Genomic DNA, 26923 nt, shown 5'->3' with positions numbered 1-26923 from the left:
GTGCGCTTCAGTTCATATCAAACGGAGGACAACTCCGTCAATCAATGGATCATTTTTTTACAGTTCTAGACGAGGTGAAATGGGGTTCAACGTTGTGTTCAAGATTTTTGTACTTACATGTAAGTGCATGTGTGTGTGTGTGTGTGTGTGTGTGTGTGTGTGTGTGTGTGTGTGTGTGCCCGCGCGTTCGCACGCGCTCGACAGCAAGGAAAACAAGAAGTACCCAAATTGACGTATTTTCGTATAACGTGCATAGGTTTCACTTGCACAAATAAATTACGATTTAGGGATGAATATTACCAGTCAATTTGGGGAGAAATCAGCCCGAGTCGCTTCCACACTCATTAAAATCAGATCCTAGTGCTCGCTACCGCTGCACAAAGATCTCAGGACATCCAATTGCAGGTCACATAAGAATGAACTTAAGCGAATTAGGACTGACCAATGAAATTACTCACAAGAAGTTGTCATCAGCCAGTCAGAAAGCAGCTCACAAGCGCTTTACGGCACTAGTTTCAAACTGGCGACTTCCTTTTCAGTCTCGCTTTGAAAAATATCGAATCAAAATTTGAACACTAAACTAAAGAAACTGGAAGGTCGAGAAGGAAGGTGCAAGACAGTGTGGAAAGTCTTCTGTTTTAAATGTTTAACCCATTGAAGCGAGAGATGGGTGATGATTTTGACGGAATCAGTCGTACGAACGTAACTGTCGTTCAGAATATCAAGTGTTAACATTTCTAATGATGCACGATTAGAAATTACCTTCCATGTATCACTTGGCCGATCTAGTAAGCGACGCTCCGATTGGTCGCGTGAAAGGTCATTCTGACATAACCAAAAAGTGGGCTGACATCACATATTTGTTTAGCGGTAGTAAGACCAAAGATCCAATGTTAATGAGATTATCCCGCTTCCCACTTCGCTAACGGAAGAGAGTTGGACGTCTCGAACTTATGGTCAAGAACAAGTCATCTGTGTATCTGCATTATGTTTATAAACATCTTTCCTACTTGTTTCAGAGCCTGATCTCTCTACGAAACGATCACTTCATCGAGAAGATGACTCAAGACAAGAACGGGGTCGTCATGCACTGGGACGTGGACACCTACAGAGATGGAGACTTCGTCATTACAGTAAGTCAGCTCAGCCTTTCATCCTTCGTCAAAACATCACTGGTTTGTAGGCACTACGCTCCTCCCTTACCAGAGAATACATACGAACGCTTTTTGGGATGTAGTTGCTATTATAAACCAACCAATCAAGACACGGCCTGGTTCTAGCGAGAGGGAAACCATGACCAATCAGAGCTCAGTGATGACAGCACAAACGGCACTATTTTCCGTGCAACATGTTAAAGTTGTCTTACGGCCATGTACTCAACACGTTGCTTCAGTAGGGCTTATTTCACTTCCATGCGATACCACGGCCTCATTTAATGAGTTGACGTAAACCACACACATCACTACTGCATCGCCCCCAATCGGTCGTGTGAATTCACCCCTAGTAGGGGAATGTTGAGTCTTAACAACCCATGAGGTATTGACTGAAATGAATATTTTCATTGGTCTATTATCATAATGAAATCTTATTGTTTTTAAATATGTTTGACATACCTACATACATTTGAAATTGAAATTCTCGGACTTATCTGAACACCTTGTCCCCAAGGGAGAGGTATGAATACGATGGGTGGTTCCCATGGTTAACTACCCCTGGGGATTCCGGTAAAGAATATACGTCCCCGGCAACATACAGTAAGCTTGTCGTCCGAGGCGAATAAATGGATTGCGTGGTCAGGCTCGGTGACTTGGCTGATTGCATGTCATTGTATCCCATTTACGTGGATCGATGCTCATGATGTCAATCACGAGATTGTCTGGTCCAGACTCAAACAAACAAACATGTTTAACTTCAGGGTTGGAGTGGGATCCGATTCCTTAAATCCGCTATTGTGTGTGTTGGAAATCGCGTTCGTAAGATGACCTTTCTGTTTAATAAATACTATTCAGTGTTCTTCATAATTTCACTAATTACACTCATTTCTTATACAGTAACGCTCAATTAATTCGATATATCTTTCCTTATCGTTTGAGATGATTTGTCATAAAATAGTAGCGTTGTCAAAGCTCTAAAGCAATCTGATAATATACAGATGTTGTTCCCAATCAGAATTACGTCTATTGAGGGGGCATGGGTGGGCCAGTCGTCTAAGGCGCCGCGATTTGCAGTGCAGAGTGCGTTCCTTAAGCACGCCAGAAACCTATGATTGTGGGTTCGAATCTCGGTTCGCCCCGATTATGTATCTAGGTTTTTCAGCACCATACCCGTGCTCGTAGGTTTCACCGAAGTAGAAAACGTATGAGGCCCGCATCATTTCAGGCTTTCCTCCAACATGAAGCTGACACGCCGTGATATAACTGGAATACTGTTAAAAGCAGCATCAACGCCAACTCACTCACTACTTCTATTGAGCTCCATGCATCAATATAATGCCAACTTGTTCAAGAACTTATTACCTAATGTTCGCAACACTATTTAATAAAGCCACTGTTTTGAGAACTTAGCTAGCTCAAGAATTGTTTTTACTCAACTAAATATTTAAACAAGGTATTTGTTATTCCGGTTCAGCAGTGTTGCAAAATGATGCCTTATATATTCCATGGGAACCCCAGACTTCGAGATTACTTGTGAATGAGCTCTACGCGGCAAACCAAGCGTCATAATCAAGGGGAGTCGAGCCCACGATCATAAGGTTCGGCACGTCAAGGGACAAAACCCTGCACAGCGAATCGTGTTGACTCAGACGACTTGGCCTTACTCTGTGCTTGTTTCTGTTCCCAGGCTCAGACCAAGGATGGCGCGACGCAGACACAGAGACTGAGAAAACGCTGACTTCCTCTTCAGTCACGTGCCAGCTTCATACCTGATGAACTACCTCTTCACCTGCCTCACACTTTTCAAGTCAATGCTATTATACTTATAGTCATGTTCGCTCTGTTTCGTGTGTACTGACTGACTGTGTAAGTACGTTATTGACGTGTTATGTGTTATAGTCAGACCCAGGCATATAGTGCCCCTACAGGCAGCTTGCCTTCATATGAATCCTAACACTGTCGCCGTCACTGCTACTGCTTCTGCAACTACTACAGCTACTGCTACTGTTCTGTTCACTACTACTGCTACTGCTACTACCAGTGCTCTGTGCTGCTGCTACTGCTACTATCAATACCAAATACTGCTACTACTACACCTACTGCTACTTATTGTACTGCCTGCTTCTACTGCTACTGTCAATACCAATACTGCTACTGCTACTACAACTACTCCGTCGTGATATTGCTGAACTATTGCTAAAAGCGGCGTAAAACCATACTCACTCACTACTCCTACTGCCATGACCGAGCAGTCGAGCTGATGTCTACTACTACAGATATTTTATTCCAAAAGTGTGATGTAAATCATATATCGTGTGACGCTTCATTAAACATTTCAATCTCTATTTTTTTCCAGCGCTTCTCGTTTTGTATCCATCCTATATTTACACGGGCTATATGTTACACTTCTAACAGCTTTTATTAGGACGTGGTTGAATTGTCCTCTGCCTTTCACCTTGTAGGTCTGGATGAAATTGTCAATTGTACCTGACAGAAACAACAAAAACAAAAATGAAACGTGTGGAGATTTTAATGCCCGCAGCACATGTCCGCGAGTTTGGTGAAACCCATGAGAACGAGTATGGTGCTTAAACGCCTAATCAGGTTGAATATGAGATTCGAATTGACAATCATAGGTTTCCGGTTAGCCTAAGGGACGCAACTCTGCACAGGAAACTGCAGCGACGACACGGCATGGCGTGACCCCTGAAATTCTTAAAAAACAAACGTTGTTTGTTGCCAGCTATGTAAATAATGAACCATAAAAAGCCACCACCAAAACTCAACGAGTTCTCCACAAATGTCGGATCTAGGAGCGATGGGATAGCCTAGTGGTTAAGGAGTTCACTAGTCATGCCTTAAACCTGGGTTCGATGCCCAACATTGGTGCCTTTATATGGCTGGAATATTGCTAAAAGCAGCGTCAAACCATACTCCCTCACTCAAAGGAAAGGAAAGATCTGAGTTATAGGGATCGGGTGGTTTCCATGTGTGACCTGGCTGATAGTTTGGCATCCTACTCCTAACGGGTAGATCGTTGTTTTTAACCTCTTGTATGTCTTTCTAAGATTCAATTATTTACAGGCAGTGATAAAACTGGAATAGAGTCGGCTGGTCAAACAACATACATCCGCTCCCGCAATCATTTCCTGCAGTGATGCATTGGGATACGAAGACATGAAACAACCACGTCAGCGAGTCTGAATACCCGATCCCGTTAGTCGCCACAGATAGTCATTCAAGAAATGGCAGGGGACACTGATAAATGTGTCTCTATTCTCTCTACAAAGATAGAATGTTTTTGTTCACGTCATTTGGGTTGTATACTACATGACTGATATAAAACTATCACTCAGGTTTATTGAGAAATAAAGATAATGTTTCAACTAAAACACCCTAGCTGACCAATAACGTGACATCTATTTACACACAGCAAAACAAGTGAAGCTGTGGGCGCCGTGTGCATTTGTAACAACCGACGACACTTCTTCACTTCTTGTTTTGCTGCGTGTCACGTCCACACTCCCGTCACATAGCAACCATGTGACGCATTCACTCAATACCCCGATACGACACGAGCTATATCAATGTCAACTTGTGACGATATGAACTCCCATTGAAAAAACAACGTGAACACTAAATGAAAAGATTACATGAACACTAAATGAAAAGACTACGTGAACGCTAAATGAAAAGACTACATGAACACTAAATGAAAAGATAACATGAACACTAAATGAAAAGACTACATGAACACTAAATGAAAAGACTATGTGAACACTAAATGAAAAGACTGCATGAACACTAAATGAAAAGACTACATGAACACTAAATGAAAAGACTACGTGAACACTAAATGAAAAGACTATGTGAACACTGAATGTAGAGACTACATGAACACTAAATGAAAAGACTACACGAACACTAAATGAAAAGACTACGTGAACACTAAATGAAAAGACTGCATGAACACTAAATGAAAAGACTACGTGAACACTGAATGTAGAGATTACATGAACACTAAATGAAAAGACTACATGAACACTTAATGAAAAGACTACGTGAACACTAAATGAAAAGATTACATGAACGCTAAATGAAAAGACTACGTGAACACTAAATGAAAAGACTACACGAACACCAAATGAATAGACTACATGAACTCTTAATGGAAAGACTATGTGAACAAAAAATGAAAAGACTAAGTGAACACTAAATGAAAAGTCTACATGCACACTAAATGAAAAGACTACGTGAACACTAAATGAAAAGGCTACGTGTACACTAAATGAAAAGACTACATGAACACTAAATGAAAAGACTATGTGAACACTAAATGAAAAGGCTACGTGAACACTAAATGAAAAGACTACATGAACACTAAATGAAAAGACTACGTGAACACTAAATGAAAAGATTACGGGAACACTGAATGTAGAGACAACATGAACACTAAATGAAAAGACTACATGAACGCTAAATGAAAAGACTACGTGAACACTAAATGAAAAGACTACACGAACACAAAATGAATAGACTACATGAACTCTTAATGAAAAGACTACGTGAACACAAAATGAAAAGACTAAGTGAACACTAAATGAAAAGTCTACATGAACACTAAATGAAAAGACTACGTAAACACTAAATGAAAAGTCTACATAAACACAAAATGAAAAGACTAAGTGAACACTAAATGTAAAGTCGACATGAACGCTAAATGTAAAGTCTACATGAACACTAAATGAAAAGGCTACGTGAACACTAAATGAAGGTCTACATGAACACTAAATGAAAAGACTACAAAAACACTAAATGAAAAGACTATGTGAACACTAAATGAAAAGACTATGTGAACACTAAATGAAAAGACTACGTGAACACAAAATGAAAAGACTAAGTGAACACTAACTGAAAAGACTACGTGAACACTAAATGAAAAGACTACGTGAACACTAAATGAAAAGACTATGTGAACACTAAATGAAAAGGCTACGTGAACACTAAATGAAAAGACTACATGAACACTAAATGAAAAGACTACGTGAACACTAAGTGAAAAGACTCCGTGAACACTGAATGGAATCGAGATAAGATCACACTATGATATGATTATTAATCAAGAAATGAATCATGCTCAATTCGGTTCCGGATCCGCATATTTAGAGCCAACCGAAGTTGCTACGTTTTAGGCAACCCATTCTTTGCAAAACAGTACCTTCTGTATATGTTTGTTTTCCATTAGATCGAGAATACATTTAGGGGATTATGCTCACACAAATTGGCATCAAACACATTTGATTCAAGTCGCTACACCACCACTTGCCTTTACCCTAAGTCAACAATGGACGCTTTACTATATTTTCTAAAGGCCATGGTTACCATGTAACAAATGTTATATTTGGGATGACAATTTCTGAGTCCCATCCGGGATTCGAACCGACACTGCAAGAGTGAGGCACCTAATCGCCAGCACACAAAGTCAGCGATCTAACCCACTCAGCCACAGAGGCTTCCACAAAATGAAAATCCGACAACTGGTATTCTAGATCACGTACTTTGTCTACCCCTCTGACATGTGTAAATTGGCACAGCTTCCATGGCCGAAAGCTATGAACGCACAATGCAATTTAGAATGTTGTTAAAAGTAACAAGTGTTATATTTGGGATCACACTTTGTGAGTAAAGTACAGACTCTCGTACTCACTCTATCAGTGTGGGTTCGAATCCAGGACGGCGCTCAGAAAATGTACGAGAATCTGTACTTTACTCAGAAAGTGTTATTCCAAATATAACATTTGTTACATTTGACCACTTTCTAAATGGCATTGTGTGTTCATGGTTACCATACAAGCATAAACTTAGGGCCTATCTACTCTCAAATATTAAGAAGAGCTGTTTCGAATACTGGTAGTTTTTCCATGATAAGAATATCGTATGGGCTGGTCCTCTTTAGATACTAAATTATGTATGTGTTTTTAAAAGGGCATCTTGTAGCGTTTGTAAATGATGGTCAAATACTCATTTCCGAAGGTATGAGTAGTTTTCTCAAGTCAATTAAAATCAATTAACGTCTCCTTTTTTTATCATGTCTCTTTACTTTTTTTATTGACCTTATTCATTAAAGACGTTATATCTAACGAAAATATATATTAAAAAGATGAGGGACGGCACAATAAATCTGGACGATGTATTAACAACAACAACCAATGCTAAGCCACCATACCCTCTGCGCAGAGACGCCAACCTGGTTAGACATGGTTATTAACAATAATAACAATAATATCCGCAGTTTTTATTGAGATTTATTGAATAACACATGAATGTAGTTCGCTTGCGTAGTGACAGAAAGTATGTTTCTAGCGCAGGTGATTCAAATAATATGTTCAGGTTACACAAACAGAATTACAGGTGCAATGTCCCATACTTAATGTCACTATTGATGTAGTAATCACAATAATGGGTTGCTGGCTTTCTATCACCATGGTCCCTCCTTTTTATGTGAGCTGTAGGTAAAATCAATAATTTAAAGGTGCAATATCAAAAAGAAAGTTCTATAATCTGATAATTTTCTGCATATCTGGATTGGGACATAGTTCAGCAAGGCATTGAATTCATATATTGCAAAAGAAAGTTCTATAATATGATAATTTTCTGCATATGTGGATTGGTACAAAGTTCAGCAAGGCATTGACTTCATATATTGCCAAATATTTTATCAACGCCACGAACAATGACGACAGATTGTTTGATTTGTTTTGTGTGCGTGTGTGCGTGCATGCATGCGTGTGTGTATACACTGATCAATGGAGAAGAAAACAAATCCGTTACAGTTGAGTGAGTGAGTGAGTATGGTTTTACGCCGCTTTTAGCAATATTCCAGCAATATCACGGTGGGGGACACCAGAAATGGGCTTCACACATTGTACCCATGTCAGGATTTGAACCCGGGTCTTCGGCGTGACGAGCGAACGCTTTAACCACTAGGCTACCCGACCGCCCCCCGTTACAGTTGAAGTTGTAAAGGTCCTAGATTGGAGACAACAAATTACAGACTGCCGTAGCTACCCTGCCCTGCCTGACTAATTCCCAATATGTTTTTGGCTAAAATTATATTTATTTGAATAGACGAACCTGTGTTAGTAGAGAACCGAGTATAGGCCATTTTTGGACTTAATGTTAAGATTGACTTATGTTCTCGCTAACTTAACTGTATTTAGTAAATGAAATATTATGATTAAAATGAAATTTGGAAGTGTATCTGGTGTTGTTAGTCTATATATTAAGAATGACTGATGGCGGCGAAACACAACCCAACAAGGTATTTGTTTCTGTAGGCAGGGGCTAATCACTGTACACAGCTTGGAGCAACATCTCTGTACATTCATAACAGTAACGCTTACACATGCACGCGTCACTTGATGTAAGAAGATGTGTTAAGCTGCAATCGAAACATTAAAACACTTCAGTGTGTAGTACAATATTTGATTATTTGATATGTAAATCGCATTATTTCACAGGCAGTCAGTCATTCTAAGTCAACGGCTAAGAGAAACTTAAATCGACTACTTCCTTGGCATGCGTAGTTCATGCAATCAACCATTGTCTATATTATGGGCCTATGGCCTTCTTACTGAATAAACTGTCTGTCTGTTTGAAACGGAAATGATGTAACATGTGAACGTAACATACAATGCACAAGTTGTCAGTGTTGTTTAAAAGTACATCCAATTGAAATTTCAATAAAGTATTCACATCAAATCCTGTACAAACGCACATAGGATGTCAGCTGAATGTTGCGGTCATTATCTCATCCCATGGGTGAGTGGATGTATTGACAGTATCACCATGAATTCACACACTTCATCTCTTTTGGGATGCTGAATATCAAGCCAGGTATGTTTCCTGTCTCTGGTGATGTTCCTGCAGTGTCCAGTAGGGAGTGTGAGAATGTGAACTGTACTCCATTACTGGTAACAGTCTTCTTTCCAAAAACCCCGCTGTAATAGGTCCCGGAAGTTAGGTCCACACACACAGTGTAGGTTGTGCTTGGCTGCAGTAGTACAGACTCGGGAAATAGGACATCAGTCATCTCTTGGTTCCTGTGAAGAGACTTCAAAGTGTTCCTTAAGGGTGCAGCAACCACTGTGTTATTTTGGTCATACACCCATATACTCAGTAGGATGTCTTCATTAATCTCTTCACGGAAGAGCTGACATCCTTTCAGGTGAATGCTGTGAGTGACAGAAAACGAGATAGCATGCCTGCTGCCTTGAAAATAACAATGGCACTCTGTTATGTTTGGAAATCTGCTTACATGTTTGCAAATATTGGACTCTTGTATCTGAGCAACGCCTGATTTCATTCTCTGTACAGTTGTAAATGGAGAAATATCAACAGTCGAGTCAACAGATCTGTCAATTATCTGAACTCTCTCACTGTTTGTCAGCACACCAGATCGGCCAACAACTTTCACCAGGAACTCCAGGGGGATGCTGGTAAACCGGATCTCATACCTCATATCTCCTAGGAGTCTCCGTCTGTTTTCTGGCGTGTCACTCACACCTTCCTTCCTGCACCGCTCCTTTGTCCACGACACGACTGCTTCAAATATGTCGGACTCTTTCAGGTTCAGAGTGTTTGATTTAAGGAACTTTTCCAGACAGTCAGGACAAAGACCTACAAATCCTGGAGATTTGATGACACTCTCCCCTCCTTCAGTCAGGATCTTCAGGGCCTTCTGTTCCAGGTCTAGCTCCCCGTAACCATGACACTGCTCCAGGATCTGGCAGGCATTATCTTCTGACAGGGACGTCTCCAGGAACGTTACACACAGATCGTACAATGCATCTAGAGAATACTTCCTGGAGGTGTACATCAGTCCTGTGACTGTTTCAGTGTTGATAGTAGTCTTGTCTGTGTACACATACCTACAACAGTGTGTAGGAATACAATGTTACGATTAATTAAAACCAAGGTTTCAACTTAATTCAAATCCAAATAGCACAATCAGGTTAGGTTGTCTTTTACATTTGTCACTTGTTCAGACATTTCAGTGATCCATTTACAACATTTTCATCGGCACTTTTACACCCAATGGAATCTGTTTCATGGGATAATTCATACTGGTTATTCTGTAGTGAGGACGTTTATAGTAACCTTTATATGTTAACCTACATGATATTCTTACTTCTTAGTCATGTATCACAGATACAACTAGGCTACCTTGATGAAGCAGGATGACTGAACACTTCAAGGAAATATTAAATTGACCCTCATTGTGGAGGAATACATTTCTGTCTGCCAAGTGACTTCGAGACATTGGTATATATCACGCAAAGAAAAATGGAAGGTGTTTTGTCATTGGGTATTTGATTGTTTTGTAAAATTAAAAGATTAATCGAACCTCAGGAACTCTTTGAAGATGTCTGCCGCAATGTCAGGAATGGTTACCTCCCCTTTCTCCGCCAGGGGGCCACAGAACATTGCATGGAAGACACAGCTGCGACTGACAAGAACGTAGCGGTGAGCTCGGACCACCTGTTTCTCTGACCCCAACAGGAAAGTGACGTCACAGAAGTCTTCCGTGTCGAGCATACGCAGATTACACTCTGTGACAGTCTTCCCTGACTGCCAGTTGTCCACATATCCAGATTCTCGGCTCTCACAGGACATTGCGAAACTTGGAACTGACAATACAGGAATATACAGACAAAAGCCGTGAGTAGATGATTTAAACTTTAAATATACATAACCATTCCATTATTCGATAATAACTGCATGAGTATTAAAATTCACTTGTTTTACATCAAAACCTACAGAAACAGCTACACTTTGCATGGTGTTTTCAGGAGTCCATTCAAATAATGTTAATCACTGATTTGCCCTTTGCAAAGGCACTTATAAATCACTTTTGAACAACAATGGTTTAATTGCAAACAAACACCTTGGTTCTATATATAACTTATATATCATATATATATATACATGTATATATATATGTATGTATGTATGTATGTATGTATGTATGTATGTATGTATGTATGTGAAAATCGCCTATCTGAAAATGAGCGATAAATGCAAATTGTGGTAGTTTCTTCGTAGGTCAGATATCAGTTTCTCATACCTTATGTTGGATGGAATCTACAACTATCCAGTAACGTGTCAAACTTCACTTTCTTAGTCTATACAATTATATTTCACGCAACTTTGCAGTCAACCCTATTAAAAAAAGCATACCCAAAGACGACTTCTGACACACTTTTAAACATTAAAATGTACAAACCTCAAGTGTCTAACATATAAAGTGAATCAGATGCCTGAAGTGCAGATGGTGAGCATGAATATCAAAGGGACACAACTCTGTAATCATCGTTTACTTCGGGTATCTTTTGGCACAAGATGATCAAAGGGACACAACTCTAGAGTCTAACACAAACTCCTTGTAACGATTTACTCTGTGGAATCCACACATGGTTTACTTCCACTTCAATATGGCTTCAGTCACAAACAGTCACACGCGTAATCACGGGACAGTCGGCAGCTGTGTTAAGTATCACCTGATCTATGTGATACTGACTGACTGACAAATGACTGTTACAATATCTGCAGTTGTATATCTAACAGGGTGTGGCTGTGTTGTCAACAACTGAGTGTAAACTACTAAATCTGGTAAATACTGCTACACATACAACCATTGTTCAGTACAGTTGTGTGAACAGTTTACCCCTTACCTGAGTTGGTGCCGATGGTTTGAACACAGCGAGCGAGAGAGCGTCCTTCACCTGTCAGACAACTGTAATCCTTGTTTCGTTTTGACAAGACTTCCGCTATTCAGGTGTATATTTTATGTGCGCTTCGGTTCATATTAAACGGAACTTCGTCAATCACTAGGTCATTTTTTACAGTTCAAGACGAGGTGAAATGGGGTTCAACGTTGCGTTCAAGATTTTTGTACTTACATGTAAGTGCATGTGTGTATGTGTGTGTGTGTGTGGGGGGGGGTCTGTGTGTGTGTGTGTGTGTGTGTGTGTGTGTGTGTGTGTGTGTGTGTGTGTGTGTGTGTGTGTGTGTGTGTGTGTGTGTGTGTGTGTGTGTGTGTGTGTGTGTGTGATTAGAAATCACCTTCCAAGAATCACTTGGCCGATCTGGTAAGCGACTTTCTGATTGGTCGCGTGAAAGGTCATTCTGACATAACCAAAAAGTGGGCTGACATCACATATTTCGTTTAGCGGTAGTGAGACCAAAGATCCAAGGTTAATGAGATTGTCCCGCTTCCCACTTCGCTAACGGAAGAGAGTTGGGTGTCGTGCCGGGTTAGCGAAAATCCAATTTTCCCTAGTTTCAGTAAAGCGAAAACCCAAGTTGGGGTATTTGTCCCACGAAAGCGAGAAAACAGTAATGGCTATAAAAACACCGGATTACTGTAGTTTAGATTAGCGCCCGTGCTGTTCAAACAGAGGAGAGGAGAGGAGAGGAGAGGACAGGAGAGGAGAGGAGAGGAGAGTCGTTTCTTAAGAATACATACAGTATGTATTTGATGGTATATATAAAGATTGCAACTTATTTATCTATGTTTAGGACTTTGGTTTAAAAGAGAAAAAATAAATTACAACAATATTAAAAAAGCCAACAAAGGATACCAGATAATCTTCCCTAACCGAGAATCTTAGAACGCAGCAAATAAAATAACTCAAATATTCCACGTCACGGTAATCAAACAAACACCTAATTGGCAACAATATACACGAGGCGTAATTAGGGTTAACCCAAGGGAAACAATTGAGGACTTACAATTATTCTCTCTAGAAGCTAACATAAACCAAGACCAAAACCCTCAACCCCTAATCACTAGCACGCGTAGAATAACCTCAACTAGAAACGGAAAAACGGTCCCAACCTCCATTGTCATAATCAACTTCAAAAAGACAGCTAAATTCCCTGAAGCCCCCAAACACATATGTGAAGTATAGAAGTCAAACCCTATATAAAGCAGGTTAAGCAATGTTCAAAGTGCCTCAAATACAACCACACTGCCTCCCAATGCACATACCGTAAAACTAAATGTAAAAAATGCGCACAAACAGACTGCCCAGGCACATGCACACCCTGGTGCATCCACTGCAAATCTACCCAACACACTTCACTTTCAAACCAATGCCCAAACAGACACACACTCACCCAGCAGGCCAACAAACACATACACATAGACACGGCTTAAATCCAAACACGAAAATTTGCTACACCTGCATCTAAACCACTCCTCCCTACACCACACCCAAACACCATCCCACAAACAAACACCACACTAATAACCGACAGCTCTGTCTGGGGCCCCTACCGAGAAACCGCACCCACCTCACACACACAAGCAGCCATTCAACCAACCACGAACCCTCCCACATCTCACATAGCCAAAACATCAACCCCCGCATGCAAAACAAACCTCAAAATGACCACCACAACACGACCCTCATCCAAGCACCCTACAGCCCATATGGCAACAACACTCTCCCATAAGCAAGCACAACAACAAATATTGAGCACCTTTGTGCAGCAGATGAAGTGTTTGGTGACGGCACCTTCTCCTCGGCTCCACGACTGTTTGAGCAGATCTACACATTGCATGCTGAATTCTAAGGCCACATGTTCCCGCTTGTGTACTGTCTGCTCCCGAACAAGTCCGAAAATACGTACACCAGGACATTTGAACATTTACGTCTAATGGCTCAACAGCAGAATTGTTACTTCAATCCAAGAACTTTCCAGTTAGACTTTGAAATCGAGGCCCACAATGCCGTACGGAGTGCCTTTCCAAACACTTTGATCAGGGGCTGTTATTTTCACTTCACCCAGTGCATTTGGCGTCGAGTACAGAAGGAAGGTCTGGCTACGGACTACAAGAACAATGATGAAGTGCGACGACTGGTGAGAAGAGCTGCAGCCTTGCCTCTGCTTCCCTTGGACAAGTCGACGACATCTGGCTCCAAGCCATCGCTGACAGTCCCGCGGGTCGCAGGGTCGCAGCCTTCATGGACTACGTCACGACAACGTGGGTGGCAGGATGCCAATTCGTTGAGTACACAGATCACGTTGGTGACCTGATCCACTTGGAGTGAATGACAAATTTATTATAGAATGTATTTATGTATTAACCATATTTTAAGATATAAGTAATTGTTGTTTTTGTAGAAAGTATAATGTACATCTATGAAATATTAAAGTATTAGAGTTATTAAATTTGTTAAATGTAAAGTACTTTTGTGCAACTATACTATACTTCAGCATCTAATAAATTACTACTGTAAATACGGTATACGCATTTCTGTGTTTTTCTTGTAATTTGAGAGTCCTGGTACAGCAATATCCCGTGTTTACTGTAGCGTGACCAGTCTTACTGTAGCTTCACGAAAGCGAAGAGATTTTAGAGTTGATTATGGCTAGGTTCCGCTCTTCCGGCCCATAACCGAGAGTTGGGCATCTCGCGCTTATGGTCAAGAACAATTCATCTGTGTATCTGCATTATGTTTATAAACATCTTTCCTACTTTCCTACTTGTTTCAGAGCCTCTACGAAACGAACTCTTCATCGAGAAGATGACTCAAGACAAGAACGGTGTCATCATGCACTTGGATAGAGATGGAGACTTCGTCATTACAATAAGTCATTTCATCCTTCGTCAAAACATCACTTGTTTGTATACACTGCGCTCCTCCCTTTACCGTGAATACATACGACCGCTTTTAGGGATGTAGTTGTTATTACAAACCGACCAATAAAGACACGACCTCCTTCCAGCAAGAGGGAAAGCATAACCAATGACCGCTCAGAGATGACAGAACAATATTTTCCGTGCAGCATGTAAAGTACTTATGGCCATGTACTCCACACATTGCTTCAGTAGGGCACATTTTACTCCATTGCTCCGTCCCCAAAGTTCCTCCACAAGCCCGTGAAGTATTGAGTGAAATGAATACTTACCTTGGTCTAGATCTAATATCATAATGAAATCTTTTGAACGTACCTACATACATGTGAAATTGAAATTCTCAGACTTTTCTGAATCTTTTGTCCCCAGGGAGAGGTATTAATACGGTGGGTGGTTCCCATGTTTAACTACCCCTGGGGATTCCGGTAAAGAATATACGTCCCCAGCAACATAAGCTTGTCGTCCGAGGCGAATAAATGGATTGCGTGGTCACGCTCGGTGACTTGGAATTGTATCCCATTTACGTGGATCGATGCTCATGGTGTCAATCACGAGATTGTCTGGTCCAGACTCAAACAAACAAACATGTTTAACTTCAGGGTTGGAGTGGGATCCGATTCCTTAAATCCGCTCTTGTGTATGTTGGATATCGCGTTCCTAAGATGACCTTTCTGTTTCATAAATACTATTCAGTATTCTTCATAATTTCACCAATTACACTCATTTCTTATACAGTAACGCTCCATTAATTCGATATATCTTTCCTTATCGTTTGAGATGATTTGTCATAAAATAGATAGCGTTGTCAAAGCTCTAAAGCAATCTGATAATATACAGATGTTGTTCCCAATCAGGATTACGTCTATTGAGGGGGCATGGGTGGCCCAGTCGTCTAAGGCGCCGCGATTCGCAGTGCAGAGTTGCGTTCCTTGGGCACTCCAGAAACCTATGATTGTGGGTTCGAATCTCGGTTCGCCCCGATTATGTATCTAGGTTTGTCAGCATCATACCCGTTCTCGTGGATGTCACCGAAGTGCTAAACGTCACAGACCTGCATCACTTCGGACTTTCCTCCAACATTGAGCTGACACGCCGTGATATAACTGTAATACTGTTAAAAGCAGTGTCAATCACAACTTCTATTGAGCTCCACGCATCAATGTAATGCCAACTTGTAAAGAACTTATTGCCTAATGTTCGCAACACTATTTAATAAAGCCACTATTTTGAGAACTTAGCTAGCTCAAGAATTGTTTTTACTCAACTAAATATTTAAACAAGGTATTTGTATATCCGGTTCAGCAGTGTTGCAAAATGATGCCTTATATGGTCCATGGGAGCCCCAGACTTCGAGATTACTTGTGAAAGACTTCTAAGCGGCAAACCAAGCGTCATTATGAAGGCGAGTCTGGGATTCGAACCCACGATCATAAGTTCGGCACGTCAAGGGACACAACCCTGCACAGCGAATTGCGGTGACTCAGACGACTTGGCCTTACTCTGTGCTTGTTTTTGTTCCCAGGCTCAGACCAAGGATGGCGCGACGGAGACACAGAGACTGAGAAAACGCTGACTTCCTCTTCAGTCACGTGCCAGCTTCATACCTGATGAACTACCTCTTCACCTGCCTCACACTTTTCAAGTCAATGTTGTTATACTTATAGTCATGTTCGCTCTGTTTCATGTGTACAGACTAAATGTGAAAGTACGTTATAGATGTGTTATAGTCAGACCCAGTCATATAGTACTCCTTCAGGCAACTTCCCTTCATACGAATCCTATCACTATCGCCGTCACTGCTACAGCTTCTGCTACTACTACAGCTACTGCTACTGTTCTGTTCACTACTACTGCTACTGCTACTACTAGTGCTCTCTGCTGCTACTACTATCAATACCAAATACTGCTACTACTACACCTACTGCTACTTATTGTACTGCCTGCTTCTACTGCTACTGTCAATACCAATACTGCTACTGCTACAACTACTGCTACTCCGCCGTGATATTGCTGAACTATTGCTTAAAGCGGCGTAAAACCATACTCACTCACTACTACGACTACCATGACTGAGCAGTCGAGCTGATGTCTACTACTACAGATGTTTTATTCCAAAAGTGTGATGTAAATCATATATCATGTGACGCTTCATTAAACATTTCAACCTCTATTTTTTCCAGCGCTTCTCGTTTTGTATCCATCCTATTGTTACACAGTCCATATGTTACACGCCTAACAGTTTTTATTGGGACATGGGTGAATTGTCCTCTGCCTTTCACCTTTTAGATTTTGATGAAATTATCAATTGTACCTGACAGAAACAACAAAAACGAGATTTAAATCCACATAGCACATGTCCGCGAGGTTGGTGAAACCAATGAGAACGAATATGGTGCTAAAACGCCCAATCAGGTTGAATATGAGATTCGAACTTACAATCATAGGTTTCCGGTTAGCCTAAGGGACGCAACTCTGCACAGGACACTGCACCGACGACACGGCATGTTGTGACCCCTTATATTCTTAAAAAACAAACGTTGTTTGTTGCCAGCTATGTAAATAATGAACCATAAAAAGCCACCAACCAAACTCAACGAGTTCTCCACAAATGTCGGATCTAGTAGCGATGGGATAGCCTAGTGGTTAAGGAGTTCGCTCGTCACGCCTTAAACCCGGGTTCGATGCCCAACATGGGTGCCTTTATATGGCTGCAAAATTGCTTAAAGCGGCGTCAAACCATACTCACTCACTCACTCACTCACTCACTCAATGGAAAGATCTGATCGACAGGGGTCGGGTAGTTTCCTGGCTGATTGATTGGGATCCTACTCCTAACGGGTGGATCGTTGTTTTAAACCTCTTGTATGCCTTTCTAAGATTCAATTATTTACAGGCAGTGATAAAACTGGAATAGTGTCGGCTGGTCAAACAACATACATCCGCTCCCGCAATCATTTTCTGCAGTGATGCATTGGGATACGAAGACATGAAACAACCACGTCAGCGAGTCTGAATACCCGATCCCATTAGTCGCCACAGATAGTCATTCAAGAAATAGCAGGGGACACTGAAAGATGTGTCTCTTTCCTCTCTACAAAGATAGAATGTTTTTGTTCACGTCATTTGGGTTGTATACTACATGACTGATATAAAACTATCACTCCGGTTTATTGAGAAATATAAATAATGTTTCAACTAAAACACCCTAGCTGACCAATAACGTGACATCTATTTACACACAGCAAAACAACAAGTGAAGCTGTGGGCGCCGTGTGCATTTGTAACAGCCGACGATACTTCTCCACTTCTTGTTTTGCTGCGTCTCACGTCCACACTCCTGTCTCATAGCAACCATGTGACGCATTCACTCAATACCCCGATACGACACGAACTATATAAATGTCAACTTGTGGTGATATGAACTCCAATTGAAAAAACTACGTGACCACTAAATGAAAAGACAACATGAACACTAAATGAAAAGACTACAAAAACACTAAATGTAAAGACTGCATGAACACGAAATGAAAAGACTACACGAACACTAAATGAAAAGACTACATGAACACTAAATGAAAAGACTACAAAAACACTAAATGTAAAGACTGCATGAACACTAAATGAAAAGACTACACGAACACTAAATGAAAAGACTACATGAACACTAAATGAAAAGACTACGTAAACACTAAATGAAAAGACTACGTGAACACTAAATGAAAAGACTACATGAACACTAAATGAAAAGACTACATGAACACTAAATGAAAAGACTACATGAACACTAAATGTAAAGACTACATGAACACTTAATGAAAAGACTACATGAACACTAAATGTAAAGACTACATGAAAACTAAATGAAAAGACTACATGAACACTAAATGTAAAGACTACATGAACACTTAATGAAAAGACTACATGAACACTAAATGTAAAGTCTACATGAACACTGGATGGAATCGAGATAAGATCACACTATAATATGATTATTTATCAAGAAATGAATCATGCTCAATTCGGTTCCAGATCCTCATATGTAGAGCCAACCAAAGCTGCTACATTTTAGGCAACCCATTCTTTGCAAAACAGGACCTTCTGTATATTTTTGTTTTCGATTAGTACGAGAATACATTTAGGGGATTATGCTCACACAAATTGGCATCAAACACATTTAATTCAAGTCGCTACACCACCACTTGCCTTTACCCCAAGTCAACCATGGACGCTTTACTATATTTTCTACAGGCCGTGGTTACCATGTAACACTTTCTGAGTTAAGTACAGATTCCTGTACGTTTGGGGGTTGAGTCCCGTCCGAAATTCGAGTGAGTGAGTTAAAATTTTACGTCATTTTTATTTCAGCCATATAGTGACGAGAACATTAATGCAATTTAAACTTAGATGAATAAACTCTGTTAACGACGGACAGTATAATAACTAGACTATCACAGTTTAGAAGTAAAACTAGTTGCGAACAATTAAAATAATAATCTATAATTCGACAATACTCCGGGATTCGAACCCACACTGCAAGAGTGAGGCACCTAATCGCCAGCACACATAGTCAGCGATCTAACCCACTCAGCCACAGAGGCTTCCACAAAATGAAAATCCAATAACTGGTAGTCTAGATCACGTACTTTTTCTACCCCTCTGACGTGTGTAAATTGGCACAGCTCCCATGGCCGAAAGCTATGAAAGCACAATGCAATTTAGAAAGTGGTTAAAAGTAACAAGTGTTATATTTGGGATCACACTTTCTGAGTAAAGTACAGAATCTCGTACTCACTCTGTAAGTATGGGTTCGAATCCAGGACGGCGCTCAGAAAATGTACGAGAATCTGTACTTTACTCAGAAATAGTTATCCCAAATGTAACATTTGTTACATTTGACCACTTTCTAAATGGCATTGTGTGTTCATGGTTACCATACAAGCATAAACTTAGGGCCTATCTACTCTCAAATATTAAGAAGAGCTGTTTCGAATACTGGCAGTTTTTCCATCATAAGAATATCGTATGGGCTGGTCCTCTTTAGATACTAAATTATGTATGTATTTTTAAAAGGGCATCTTGTAGCGTGTGTAAATGATGGTCAAATACAAATTTCTGAAGGTATGAGTAGTTTCCTCAAGTTAATTAAAATCAATTAACGTTTACTAATTTTTTTATCATGTCTCTTTACTTTTTTATTGACCTTATTCGTTAAAGACTGTATATATAACGAATATTGTTATTGTTGATCCATCGTCCAGTTATATATATATATATATATATATATATATAACTGGACGATGGATCAACAATAACAACCAATGCTAAGCCACCATACCCTCTGCGCAGAGACGCCAACCTGGTTAGACATGGTTATTAACAATAATAACAATAATATCCGCAGTTTTTATTGAGATATATTGAACATCACATGAATGTAGCTCGCTTGCGTAGTGACGGAAAGTATGTTTCTAGCGCAGGTGATTCAAATAATATGTTCAGGTTACACAAACAGAATTACAGGTGCAATGTCCCATACTTAATGTCAATATTGATGTAGTAATCACATTAATGAGTTGCTGGCTTTCTATCACCATGGTCCCTCCTTTTGATGTGAGTTGTAGGTACAATCAATAATTTAAAGATGCAATATCAAAAAGAAAGCTCTACAATCTGATAATTTTCTGCATATCTGGATTGGTACATAGTTCAGCAAGACATTGACTTCATAAATTGCCAAGTATTTTATCAACGCCAGGAACAATGACGACAGTTTGTTTGTTTTGTTTGGGGTGCGTGCGTGCATGCGTGTGTGTGTGTGTGTGCGTGTGTGCGTGCGTGCGTGTGTGTGTGTACACTGATCATGAGAGAAGAAAACAAATCCGTTACAGTTTAAGTTGTAAAGGTCCTAGATTGGAGACAACAAATTACAGACTGCCGTAGTCACCCTACCCTGCCTGACTAATTCCCAATATGTTTTTGGCTAAAGTTATATTTATTTGAATAGACGAACCCGTGTTTGCAGAGAACCGAGTATAGGCCATCAGTGAACTTAATGTTAAGAATTGACTTATTTTCTCGCTAACTTAACTGTATTTAGTAATTGAAATATTATGATTAAAATGAAATTTGGAAGTGTATCTGGTGTTGTGAGTCTATATATAAAGAATGTCTGACAACGGCGAAACACAACCCAACAAGGTATTTGTTTCTGTAGGCAGGGGCTAATCACTGTACACAGCTTGGAGCAACATCTCTGTACATTCATAACAGTAACGCTTACACATGCACGCGTCACTTGATGTAAGAAGATGTGTTAAGCTGCAATCGAAACATTAAAACACTCCAGTGTGTAGTACAATATTTCATTATTTGATATGTAAATCACATTATCACACAGGCAGACAGTCAATCTATGGAAACTATGAAACGGAAATGATGTTACATGTGAACGTAACATACAATGCACAAGCTGTCAGTGTTGTTTAAAAGTACATCCAATTCAAATTTCAGTAAAGTATTCACATCAAATCCTGTACAAACAGCACACAGGATGTTAGCTGAATGTTGTGGTCATTATCTCATCCCATGGTTGAGTGGAAGAATTGACAGTTTCACCATGAATTCACACACTACATCTCTGTTGGGATGCTGAATATCAAGCCAGGTATGTTTCCACACTGTGGTGATGTTCCTGCAGTGTCAAGTGGGGAGTGTGAGAAAGTGAACTGTACTCCATCACTGGTTACAGTCTTCTTTCCATGAACACCGCTGTAATACTTACCGGGAGCTAGGTCCACACACAGAGTGTAGGTTTTGCTTGGCTGCAGTAGTACAGACTCGGGAAATAGGACATCAGTCATCTTTTGGTTCCTGTGAAGAGTCAGCCAAGTGTTCCGTAAGGGTGCAGCAACCACTGTGTTATTTTGGTCATACACCCATATAATCAGTAGGATATCTTCATTACTCTGTTCACGGAAGAGCTGACATCCTTTCAGGTGAATGCTGTGAGTGACAGAAAACGAGATAGCATGCCTGAAGCGTGTATTAGCAGAATACCAACATTCTGACATATATGGAAATCTGCTTACATGTTTACAAATATAGGACTCTTGTATCTGAGCAACGCCTGATTTCATTCTCTGTACAGTTGTAAATGGAGAAATATCAACAGTCGAGTCAACAGATCTGTCAATTATCTGAACTCTCTCACTGTTTGTCAGCACACCAGATCGGCCAACAACTTTCACCAGGATCTCCAGGGGGATGCTGGTAAACCGGATCTGATACCTCATATCTCCTAGGAGTCTCCGTCTGTTCTCAGGCGCGTCACTCACACCTTCCTTCCTGCACCGCTCCTTTGTCCACGATACGACTGCTTCAAATATGTCTGACTCTTTCAGGTTCAGAGTGTTTGATTTAAGGAACTTTTCCAGACAGTCAGGACAAAGACTAACAAATCCTGGAGATTTGATGACACTCTCCCCTCCTTCAGTCAGGATCTTCAGGGCCTTCTGTTCCAGGTCTAGCTCCTCGTAACCATGACACTCCTCCAGGATCTGGCAGACATTGTCTTCTGACAGGGACGTCTCCAGGAACGTTACACACAGATCGTACAATGCATCTAGAGAATACTTCCTGGAGGTGTACATCAGTCCTGTGACTGTTTCAGTGTTGATAGTAGTCTTTTCTGTGTACACATACCTACAACAGTGTGTAAGATTACCATGTTACGATTAATTACAACCAAGGTTTCATGATATTTTTCAACTTAATTCAAATCCAAATAGCACAATCAGGTTAGGTTGTCTTTTATATATGTCACTTGTTCAGACATTTCAGTGATCCATTTACAACATGTTCATCGCCACTTTGCCTTTTACACCCAATGGAATCTGTTTCGTGGGATAATTCATACTGGTTATTCTGTAGTGAGGACGTTTATAGTAACCTTTATATGTTAACCTACATGATATTCTTACTTCAGACGTGCTTGGTCGGGTAGTCATGTATCACAGATACAACTAGGCTACCTTGATGACGCAGGATGACTGAACACTTCAAGGAAATATTAAATGGACCCTCATTGTGGAGGAATACATTTCTGTCTGCCAAGTGACTTTGAGACATTGGTATATATCACGCAAAGACAAATGGAAGGTGTTTTGTCATTGGGTATTTGATTGTTTTGTAAAATTAAAAGATTAATCGAACCTCAGGAACTCTTTGAAGATGTCTGCCGCAATGTCAGGAATGGTTACCTCCCCTTTCTCCGCCAGGGGGCCACAGAGCATGGCATGGAAGACACAGCTGCGACTGACAAGAACGTAGCGGTGAGCTCGGACCACCTGTTTCTCTGACCCCAACAGGAAAGTGACGTCACAGAAGTCTTCCGTGTCGAGCATGCGCAGATTACACTCTGTGACAGTCTTCCCTGACTGCCAGTTGTCCACATATCCAGATTTTCGGCTCTCACCGGACATTGCGAAGCTTGGAACTGACAATACAGGAATATACAGACAAAAGCCGTGAGTAGATGATTTAAACCTTAAATATACATAACCATTCCATTATTCGATAATAACTGCATGAGTATTAAAATTCACTTCTTTTAAATCAAAACCTACAGAATCAGCTACACTTTGCATGGTGCTTTCAGAAGTCTATTCACATAATGTTCATCACTGATTTGCCCTTTGCAAATGCACTTATAAATCACTTTTGAGCATTGCCAGACAACAATTGTTTATATATATATATATATATATATATATATATATATATATATATATATATATATATATATATATGATACACGCCTATCTGAAAATGAGCAATAAATGCAAATTGAGGTAGTTTCTTCGTAGGTCAGATATCACTTTCTGATACCTTATGTTGGATGAAATCTACAACTATCCAGTAAAGTGTCAAACATCACTATCTTAGTCTATACAATTATATTTCACGCAACTTTGCAGTCAACCCTATTCAAAATGCATACCCAAAGACGACTTTTGACACACATTTAACACAGGTACAAAGCTCAAGTGTCTTACATATAAAGTGAATCAGATGCCTGTAGTGCAGATGGTGAGCATGAATATCAAAGGGACACAACTCTGTAAAGATAATGCACATCGTTAACTTCGAGTATCGTTTTGTTCAGCCAGTCACACAACCAACCAACAACCAACACCCCCCCCCCCCCCCCCCCCCCCCCCCACCCCCCCCTCCCCAAACAAACAAACAAACAATAACAACAAAAAACACAAAACACAAAAAAACACACACACAAAATATAAATGACATATAGTCGCCTAGATGTACACAACTAGAACCACAACCGTCAAATTGGCAAGTTAAGGTGTTCACAGTGCAGGTCACCTATAATTGTTTTCCTTACCCTCGATGAAGATGCCCTTGCAAGCGTGAGGGTCGACATCTGGATATGTTCAGATGACACCAACAACTGTCCAGTTACCCATACTCAAGTGTCATACTTCACTATTTCAATCGAACAAAATCACATTTCCGCCCTTTAACAGTCAACCTTATTCAGTGTTTAAAGCACAAATATGCGAGACAACGACCAAGCCACTAACAATAAATGTTTACAACTCAAGTCACAATGAACGTATGAAGACAGGTGCATGTTTTGACTTGCACAAGATGATCAAAGGGACACAACTCTAGAGTCTAACACAAAACCCTTGTAACGATTTACTCTGTGGATTCCACACATGGTTTGCTTCCACTTCAATATGGCTTCAGTCACAAACAGTCACACGCGTAATGACAGGACAGTCGGCAGCTGTGTTAAGTATCACCTGATCTATGTGATACTGACTGACTGACAAATGACTGTTACAATATCTGCAGTTGTATATCAAACAGGGTGTGCACGTGGCTGTGTTGTCAACAACTGAGTGTAAACTACTAAATCTGGTAAATACTGCTACACATTCTACACCAGACAAACCATTGTTCAGTACAGTTGTGTGAACAGTTTACCCCTTACCTGAGTTGGTGCCGATGGTTTGAACACAGGACGCGAGAGAGCGTCCTTCGCCTGTCAGACAACTGTAATCCTTGTTTCGTTTTGACAAGACTTCCGCTATCCAGGTGTATATTTTATGTGCGCTTCGGTTCATATTAAACGGAACTCCGTCAATCACTGGGTCAATTTTTAACAGTTCTAGACGAGGTAAAATGGGGTTCAACGTTGCGTTCAAGATTTTTGTACTTACATGTAAGTGCATGTGTGAGTGTGTGTATGTGTGTGTGTGTGTGTATGTGTGTGTGTGTGTGTGTGTGTGTGTGTGTGTGTGTGTGTGTGTGTGTGTGTGTGTGTGTGTGTGTGTGTGTGTGTGTGTGTGTGTGTGTGTGTGTGTGTGTGTGTGATTAGAAATCACCTTCCAAGAATCACTTGGCCGATTTGGTAAGCGACTTTCTGATTGGTCGCGTGAAAGGTCATTCTGACATAACCAAAAAGTGGGCTGACATCACGTATTTCGTTTAGCGGTAGTGAGACCAAAGATCCAAGGTTAATGAGATTGTCCCGCTTCCCACTTCGCTAACGGAAGAGAGTTGGGTGTCGTGCCGGGTTAGCGAAAATCCAATTTTCCCTAGTATCAGTAAAGCGAAAACCCAAGTTGGGGTATTTGTCCCACGAAAGCGAGAAAACAGTAATGGCTATAAAAACACCGGATAACCATAGTTTAGATTAGCGCCCGTGCTGTTCAAACAGAGGAGAGGAGAGGAGAGGAGAGGAGAGGACAGGAGAGGAGAGGAGAGGAGAGGAGAGTCGTTTCTTAAGAATACATACAGTATGTATTTGATGGTATATATAAAGATTGCAACTTATTTATCTATGTTTAGGACTTTGGTTTAAAAGAGAAAAAATAAATTACAACAATATTAAAAAAGCCAACAAAGGATACCAGATAATCTTCCCTAACCGAGAATCTTAGAACGCAGCAAATAAAATAACTCAAATATTCCACGTCACGGTAATCAAACAAACACCTAATTGGCAACAATATACACGAGGCGTAATTAGGGTTAACCCAAGGGAAACAACTGAGGACTTACAATTATACTCTCTAGAAGCTAACATAAACCAAGACCAAAACCCTCAACCCCTAATCACTAGCACGCGTAGAATAACCTCAACTAGAAACGGAAAAACGGTCCCAACCTCCATTGTCATAATCAACTTCAAAAAGACAGCTAAATTCCCTGAAGCCCCCAAACACATATCCTTCGGAGCCCACACCAACTTAGAAGTCAAACCCTATATAAAGCAGGTTAAGCAATGTTCAAAGTGCCTCAAATACAACCACACTGCCTCCCAATGCACATACCGTAAAACTAAATGTAAAAAATGCGCACAAACAGACTGCCCAGGCACATGCACACCCTGGTGCATCCACTGCAAATCCACCCACCACACTTCACTTTCAAACCAATGCCCATACAGAAACACACTCACCCAGCAGGCCAACAAACACATAAACATAGACACGGCTTAAATCCAAACACGAAAATTTGCTACACCTGCATCTAAACCACTCCTCCCTACACCACACCCAAACACCATCCCACAAACAAACACCACACCAATAACCGACAGCTCTGTCTGGGGCCCCTACCGAGAAACCGCACCCACCTCACACACACAAGCAGCCACTCAACCAACCACGAACCCTCCCACATCTCACATAGCCAAAACATCAACCCCCGCATGCAAAACAAACCTCAAAATGACCACCACAACACGACCCTCATCCAAGCACCCTACAGCCCATATGGCAACATCACTCCCACAAGCAAGCACAACAACAAATATTGAGCACCTGTGTGCAGCAGATGAAGTGTTTGGTGACGGCACCTTCTCCTCGGCTCCACGACTGTTTGAGCAGATCTACACATTGCATGCTGAATTCTAAGGCCACATGTTCCCGCTTGTGTACTGTCTGCTCCGGAACAAGTCCGAAAATACGTACACCAGGACATTTGAACATTTACGTCTAATGGCTCAACAGCAGAATTGTTACTTCAATCC

At 40.7% G+C, this 26923-nt stretch overlaps 2 protein-coding genes across 3 annotated transcripts; both read right to left on the bottom strand.

Moving 5' to 3' along the window:
* Positions 1–7443: 7443 nt before the first annotated feature.
* On the bottom strand, positions 7444–11967 carry LOC124127751 (BTB/POZ domain-containing protein 2-like). Of its 2 annotated transcripts, none has more exons than XM_046491116.2 (3): positions 11888–11967; positions 10561–10843; positions 7444–10084 (listed from the first exon to the last, which is right to left on the bottom strand). In XM_046491116.2, the coding sequence occupies exons 2-3, from the start codon at positions 10827–10829 to the stop codon at positions 8998–9000; spliced, it is 1356 nt and encodes a 451-aa protein (XP_046347072.2). In that variant the 5' UTR covers positions 10830–10843; positions 11888–11967; the 3' UTR covers positions 7444–8997. The 2 variants fall into 2 exon arrangements, with proteins under 2 accessions (XP_046347072.2, XP_048245647.1); XM_048389690.1 differs by lacking the exon at positions 11888–11967 and adding an exon at positions 11454–11873.
* An 8284-nt stretch (positions 11968–20251) lies between these two features.
* LOC124138390 (BTB/POZ domain-containing protein 6-like) lies at positions 20252–24966 on the bottom strand. Its single transcript, XM_048389692.1, has 3 exons — positions 24878–24966; positions 23074–23356; positions 20252–22563 (listed from the first exon to the last, which is right to left on the bottom strand). The coding sequence occupies exons 2-3, from the start codon at positions 23340–23342 to the stop codon at positions 21492–21494; spliced, it is 1341 nt and encodes a 446-aa protein (XP_048245649.1). The 5' UTR covers positions 23343–23356; positions 24878–24966; the 3' UTR covers positions 20252–21491.
* Between the last annotated feature and the right edge of the window lie 1957 nt (positions 24967–26923).

The sequence above is a fragment of the Haliotis rufescens genome, unplaced genomic scaffold (assembly GCF_023055435.1).
Source record: "Haliotis rufescens isolate VD_foot unplaced genomic scaffold, xgHalRufe1.0.p SCAF_8, whole genome shotgun sequence".
In the NCBI taxonomy this organism is placed as follows: Eukaryota; Metazoa; Mollusca; class Gastropoda; order Lepetellida; family Haliotidae; genus Haliotis; species Haliotis rufescens.
This window is presented reverse-complemented; position numbering and strand designations above follow the sequence as displayed.